Here is a 7,429-nt window from a genome sequence, read left to right as displayed (position 1 = left end):
GGGGGGGGTGTTGTTACTAGACGATGTTGCTTAAAAAAATATTTATCTCTAATTCCCTAATAAAATAATGGATAGATTGTAAAGTGGAAATTCTGTATTTCACTCTTAAGTGTATTTTCTAAAACCTTTCTCTTGCCTTGTGTCCTAGATGAACAAAATTTTCGAGGATTCTTTTGAAATTTTTTCTGCACTTTGTCATGAGAAATTGAAACATTGGCTTAACATATTCTTGGATTATGAAGAAAATTACTATTATAGGAATAAACCAAAATTAACAACAAAGCTTGTTTTGTTATTTTGTTAGGGTTTTTTAAGAACTTGCTTCCTGCAGTGTTGATTCTTTTACAAAATACACAATAGACATAGGGGCTATATTAAGCTTGGTTTGCATTCATATAAGCATAGCTTATATTCAGCTATGTTCAACTTAATCCGGAATTGGTGAAATTTTCACAGGCACAGAGATCCTTGCAAAAGACAAGGCAGAGCCTTTTGTGTTTTTCTGCTAGTCTCTGAAAGACTTAGGGATGTTGAGTAGCATGTAATTGTAAATTGTTTTGTTTCATTTCAGCTCCACCTCCACCACCACCGTGCAGAGGAGGACCCCCTCCACCTCCTCCACCACCTCCCCATAGCTCTGGCCCTCCTCCTCCCCCTGCTAGGGGCCGAGGGGCACCACCTCCACCTCCTTCAAGAGCTCCCACAGCAGCACCTCCACCCCCACCTCCATCTAGACCTGGAGCAACAGTGCCCCCACCTCCTCCAAACAGGATGTATCCTCCACCACCACCAGTGCATTCCTCATCCGCACCATCCGGCCCTCCTCCACCACCTCCACCGCCTGCAACTGGGTCATCTGTTCCTCCGCCACCCCCTCCTCCTCCACCCCCTCCTGGTCCTCCTCCACCACCAGGCCTTCCTTCAGAGGTTGATCACCAGCTTCCAGTTCCTGCAGGAAACAAAGCAGCACTCTTGGATCAAATCAGAGAAGGAGCTCAGTTAAAGAAAGTAGAACAGAACAGTCGACCAGTGTCCTGCTCAGGAAGAGATGCACTGTTAGACCAGATACGACAGGGTATACAGCTGAAATCTGTGAGTAAAAGCTGGTTTTCATCTGTGTCCCCTTGGGACTTGCAAAGAGCTGCAGTATTGCAGAATGAACAGTGACCTGTGGCTCTGTGTTTGGCTTGATCTTAACTTTCAGAGTGTTGAAGTAATGCTTTAAAAAGTAGTACTGAGAAAATGCTTAGAACACATATTTGATATGAATGAGTACTGGTGCATGAAATTATTCTTGTTTCAAACTAATTTCTCACTTCACTGAAAAGCTTTAAGCATAAATCCTACAGTGATGATACCACAGTATCATGGTTGTAAAGAACTTTTCCAAGAACTGTGAAAGATTACTGGTCTGAATACTTCAGTAAAATTGTCTGAACTACAGGGGATGAGTTCAGCAGTAATGGTAGTGGAAGACAAACACTAGATTTATTTGTTTCATCTTAAAATAGACCCATGCTCTGCAAACGTTGAGGCTTATAAGAAGGTGGCTGCCTGTGTCTAGAAAAGTGCCCCCCATGAGGAATACCTCTGCTCTTCCTGCTGTAGCTCAGGCTATTACTATTTCTTCTTGACATTACTGGATATCTTAAAAATAGTTTTACCTGTGGGTATCTTTTTTTTTCTTTTTTTGTCACTCTTCTGCCCTTGAAGCTTCTGAAGTAAAAAGTGTGAGGGCATGTTAATATTTATTTGTCATTACAGGTATACAGCATCAAAGTCTATTACTTTCAGAAGGGATTATCAACCCAAGCAGACCTGATTAACAAACCCAAACAAGAAAAAATATTTTGTGGTATATACCAAGGATAAACTAATGATTATGCAGCCACTCAAGTCATGCCTATACAGCCATATTAAGAAGCTCTCTTTTAGCTGAGCGCTCACTTCGTAAAAGTCAGAGCTGAAATGTTTAATCTTGAGTATGGACTAACTACAGTTGCGTTATATGGTAAAAGAGAAAAGGTTGTCTTTTTCCTAAATAAAAACTTAGCTTGAGCTGAATAAACAAACTGCTATTTCACTCTTCCTTCTGGCTGAAAATAAACTATTAATCTTACAAGGAAGTTTGTCTTGAAATACACAGGTTCTGTTTTGCTAATTGCATCTTTCTAACATATCCTTTTTTCCAAGGTATCTGATGGTCAGGAGAGTGCACCACCTACACCTGCACCCACCTCAGGAATTGTGGGTGCATTAATGGAGGTTATGCAGAAAAGGAGCAAAGCCATTCATTCTTCAGGTGAGTCTGATGGAATTTTTCTGACCTCACTATGTTGGGTTTTCAAGAGTTAACACTTAAACATAAAATACTGTTGGAAAAAAGCATGGATTTCAGCATATAGCTCAATACAGAATGTGATGGGTTGAATGGTTACTTCATGTTGCTTTGAATTACTGGTATTATAGTAATTTGCAGTAATACTGAAATAAAAATTACTAACCAAGGTTAATATCCTTATAAAGATTTTTTTTTTAATGACTTATTTTTATCCACTAGTTGTCTGATCAAATAGTTGTCAAAATATTTTGAAAGGAAGGTTTTTAATGCTTTCTGTTTCTAGAAGCCAATGCTCTTTAAAAGATTCATGCTCTTAAAACTGGCTTCCAGTGTGCTTTGGATGCCACCTACTGGATAATAATCAGATAACTAGTGTTACTTGACTAGTCCCATACTAGTACGGAATCAACTTTACACACTTCAGTGGTCAGAAAAAATAAGGCTGCAAGAGCGTTTGCATTTCTCAAATACCAGCTTGTAATAAATGCAGTTCAGTAGCTGTAGTGCAGCTGTTCACATCTCTTCTGTTTAGGCTTTGATATATTCTTCTCCGAGAATTGCCTTAATACTAAAACTGCACTTGCAGTCTGCAGACCATTTGACTAAGTGCAATAGAGTTTGTTGATTTGCTGCCCTATGTAGTAATCTCCAGTTTTGATACTTTACTGTGATGGTTTGACCTTGGCTAAATGCCAGGTACTCACCAAATCACTCTATCAATTCCCCCCCTTTCCCCTTGTTTTCTCAACAGGGCAAAGAGGGGAAAGAAAATAAGATAGACCAACTCTTGCGGGTTAAACAAAAGCAGTTTCAATATAAGCAAAGCAAAGCAAAGGTCGGTGCACGGAAGCAAAAAAAAAAGAAAACCGATTTATTCTCTCCTTCCCATGAAGAGGTGATGTCGGGCCTTCTCAGGATCAGGGCTCCCATAGTGGTTGCCTCGGAGGACCAGGGGTGACCCCACCCCCTTCCTCCTTTCTCCCAGCTTTATACTGAGCAGACGTCACATGGTCTGGAATATCCCTTTGGTCAGTTCGGGTCAGCTGTCCTGGCTGTGTCCCCTCCCAAGGTCTTGCCCACCCCATCCCACTGAGGGGAAAAATGTCAGAAAGATCCTTGGTGCGGTGTAAGCACTGCTCAGCAGTAGCCACAGCACCAGGGTGACATCAACACCCTGCCAGCTCCCAACATAAACCACAGCACCGTGAGGGCTGCTATAGGGGAAAACCAATTCCACCTCAGCCAGACCCAGTACATTTACATAATTTAAATGCCAGGATGCAGTTTCTTAGCGAAGGAAATGTTCTTGCCTAACCAATTTTTAAATTATGATACATATCAAAATAGTAGAAGGCTAAATAAACAACAAACATTGATGTTGCATTTGATGTGCATTAAACAACTTAGAATATTCCAGTTACCACAGCAGTCCTTAGCTAACAATTTATTTTATATTATTTAATTTATACTGTACTGCCTGTACAGTAAACAGAAATCCCATTATGTAGTTAACCTGGGGAAGCAGTTCTTACATCTCAGAAATTAATCTGTCCTTGAAGTTTAAAACCCAGTCTAGAACAAGCTGGCCACTCTTATATTCTGTAAGAAAGAGTTACAGGTAGTAGGTGTTCTGATTCTTTTTCTCATAGCAGGAAACAAGATCTATTTTTCCTACCTGGGGAAGGGAGTGAGAAAGGAAACATTAAATTTAACTTTCGGCCAGTATCTATCTAAACTGAATATCATATCTAGAAATCTTAAAATAGAGTATTACCAAATACATTGTTGTGACCTCCTTGAACTGATCGCTCTGTTTTCAGAAAGTTGTGGGAGAAATCAGTAACACTTTTGTCATGTTAATTCAGTGCATGCAAGTGACTTGCCTTTTTTGTCTTACAGATGAAGATGAGGATGAAGATGATGAAGAAGACTTTGAGGATGATGATGAATGGGATGATTGATCATATATTATTATATATATATATTTTTTAAGGTGAATGATATACTAAACACTACTTTCTGTCTATGGATTCTGTAAAATTATCATGTAAATGTTCTACCAATTTGCTGTATATTTTTGTTGCCTTTTGCTTTTTTATTAATCTGTGCAATACCTCATTTAATCTGTAAAGGTTTGTCATAATCCTCTACAAAGCTACTCCCTGTTAATGTGTGCAAGTTTACACCTGGATGATCATGTACATGTGAATACTTTTCATTCCATCAATAAGGGAGTTTAAATGTAATATGTGAGACTGACAAAAACCTTAATGTAATTTAGCTATAATGCAAGAAGGAAAACACTATTTTCATACCCTACTTTTTCTGTATCTAAATTTTCTTATTAAAGCCTAGTATAGCACTATGTTCTTTAAGTGATGCAGCTCTTAGTTTATTTAGCCCCTTCATTTCAAATGCAATGCTACATGAATGTGGAGGCTGGTTTATACTATTGCATGGTTTCAAATACATCACAACATCGCAGTTCAAATCTTAGCAGTATGCTTTACATAGAACAAAATCACTACAGAAGTGCACAGGTAGTTGTGAAGATTACCTTGCCCTAACTCTAGCAATACTGACTGTTATTGAACAGCAGTAGTAATTAAATCCTTAAATTAGGGAACTTTCTATCTGAAGTTAAACAGGGTGGCTTTACATTGTAATAGTGGTAAGGCATCTTTGATGCAGACAAGTTCGGGTGGGTTTTTTTCCCTTCCCAGCTTTTACTTTCAGAATGAAGAAGTGTAAATTACTGGGGCCTATACTGGAGGCTGGCAATTGCTACAGTTTGATTTATTTTAAAAATCAATTTTATGTGGTTTTCAGGCTGAAGGGCTGCGTTTAATGCTTGCTTCAATAATGTTTAATTACTTTTTAAAATTTGTAGGACATTGGTGTACTAATAAAGTAAACATAAGTGGTATTACTTTGCAGTCTTTGCGTTATGGTACACAACAAATGCTGAAACACCAATCCTACATCCATAAAGTTGAAAGGACATTAACTCAGAATATACACTTTGAATAAGTACTGAACTTTATGGCAATATTCTGTCTTCATACGTTGGCTTTAAGACCAAGGGTTGTGATGAACATCAGGAACCCAATTCACAAGAATAGAATTTGAATAAATGGACGGAAAATGGGATTCTCATTTCACAGCTTGCACATTTAGATTAAGTTGTACTTTGTAGTGCAGTAAACATTGGCATATCTGCCTATTACAAAATACTAATCTATGCTACGTGGGTATTTAATATCTGCAGCATTAATTACTGTACTTACTGTAACTTTCAGGTAGAAAATCTTTTGAAAAACCACATTATCTGACACAGAATGTTTAGTTAAGTCAGTCATACTTGGAGTGTAGTTAATGCATAGTGTCCTGGGTCTTTGACTGTAGTCAAGCTATCAAACTAAATTTAAGTTATCGAAATTGTATTGACTGAAACCCAGTGTTGACCTGATCTTGACAGGCTGGACCTGCATGATACGGCTTGGATTTCTAACTCAGTTATAACCTAGTCTTTAGAGAATTAATTTAGTCATATGAGAGGAAAGGAAAGTTGCTGAAAAGTAGAGGGAGAGGTGAGGTTGTAGTTAAATTATTCAGAGGATGCTAACTTCCTTCTAAGAGTAATTTAAGCACATAACTTGAGGAAAAAAAATTCCAGGTGGTCTCACTTTCTTGCGATAACGTTTGCATTGCCTTCTGCTGCTAGAAACACTTCCTTCTAGCTTTGCTGCTGTAATGGCTTGAGCACTGAATCAAGTGCAAGTGAAACCTGGGGTGGCTAATGGCAGTGGAGTTAAGAACTTGTGTATAATGAAAATATTTGTATGGCTTTCATATAACTTCTGGCACTGCTCCCTTATTTTTTATTGCATATAGGGCATTTTAAAATTAAGATGTGAGGCCTAGAGGTTCTCCTAACATGCTACTTACTAGATATGTTTAGCTGTTATGTTCCCACAATTGGAATTTCTGTACTGTAGTTAATAATTAAGCATCACAGTTCATTAATTAAACTTTTATTACAGGTTTTGGGAACTCTGAAGTTACCTTATTGAATAAAACTTTGATTTGTAGATACTGGCCAAAGAAAATTTTTGGGTTTTCTATTTCTTCATACAAAAAGTTCACTCACATTCTGTGGCATCCAGGTTAATATTTACTTTCAAGTAGTGTTTGTACATGATAAATTTCAGGCATAAAGACTGCAGTGGCAGTTAAGTTAGTCATAACTGCATGCTTCAGCACTCCGCCACTTGCACTATGAGCAGAAGATAGCATTTCATGATACTGGTGCACTGTTGCTAAACATTGTAATGAAGGCCTCTCTTATATATTCTGGTTAAATGACTGTCCAGATAGCCTTAGCAATTAACAAACTAGCATGAGGCTTTTGTATCTCAACACTCTATGTGCATAGACAATATCAGCTAGCCACTTGTACGTATGAAATCCGTAAGAACTTCTCAATCAGTTTTCCATTTATCAAACTGAAATTTTTAGTATGTGAATTTTTGAAATGTACAGTGAATAGGATGTTGCACTGGTGGCAATTCATCATGGAGCATAATAAAATTAATTTGACCCAACTAGTGTAAAACTGTGTGGTTTTTAAGTGCTAATTGTGGCAAAGCTTTTAAAAGTCTGCATATTGGTTACACATTTTAAAAGTAACTTGTGTTGCCTAGCCAAGTTCACAAAGCATTAATTTTTATGTCTCTGGAAAGTTGGATTATGCTGGTGAATAAACACAATGAGTAAGAATGTGACACCCTGTCCTGGCAGATCTCACAGCTGCTCAGCAGCTTCTCTGGAAACAGCTACTGCTGCAGGCAAGTGCAATAATCCAGTTCAAGGTCAAACAAACATGGCTTCATTAATAAACAGTCTAGAAGTACTAAATAGTTAACTCCTGTTAATGAATGCTCTAACTTAGGAGGTTTTCGCAGATGTAAATATTTGTCTTCCTGTTGTAATGTTTGAGCTCAGGACACTTCAGAACTGGTCTGCTTTCCTCTAAAGCAGCTGAAGATTTTTATTTGGTGTACACTTTCTTTTGAAGTTTAGTACTTC

The 7,429-nt window shown here is 38.0% G+C and overlaps 1 protein-coding gene across 2 annotated transcripts in view; it reads left to right on the top strand.

The window, feature by feature from the left end:
• Positions 1–6,945, top strand: part of WASL (Wiskott-Aldrich syndrome like) — a 25,659-nt gene extending 18,714 nt beyond the window's left edge. For both annotated transcript variants that reach the window (XM_026867950.1, XM_026867952.1), the window contains 3 exons: positions 572–1,092; positions 2,194–2,302; positions 4,241–6,945. In XM_026867950.1, coding sequence (XP_026723751.1) covers positions 572–1,092; positions 2,194–2,302; positions 4,241–4,302 — 692 coding nt within the window. In that variant the 3' untranslated portion in view covers positions 4,303–6,945. The remainder of the gene's footprint in view (positions 1–571; positions 1,093–2,193; positions 2,303–4,240) is intronic.
• The last annotated feature ends 484 nt before the right edge of the window (positions 6,946–7,429 follow it).

This window comes from Athene cunicularia, assembly GCF_003259725.1.
Source record: "Athene cunicularia isolate RWA chromosome 1 unlocalized genomic scaffold, athCun1 chr1_part2, whole genome shotgun sequence".
NCBI classification, from domain to species: Eukaryota; Metazoa; Chordata; class Aves; order Strigiformes; family Strigidae; genus Athene; species Athene cunicularia.
The sequence above is the reverse complement of the archived record's forward strand: the minus strand, read 5'-3'. Positions and strand labels throughout refer to the sequence as shown.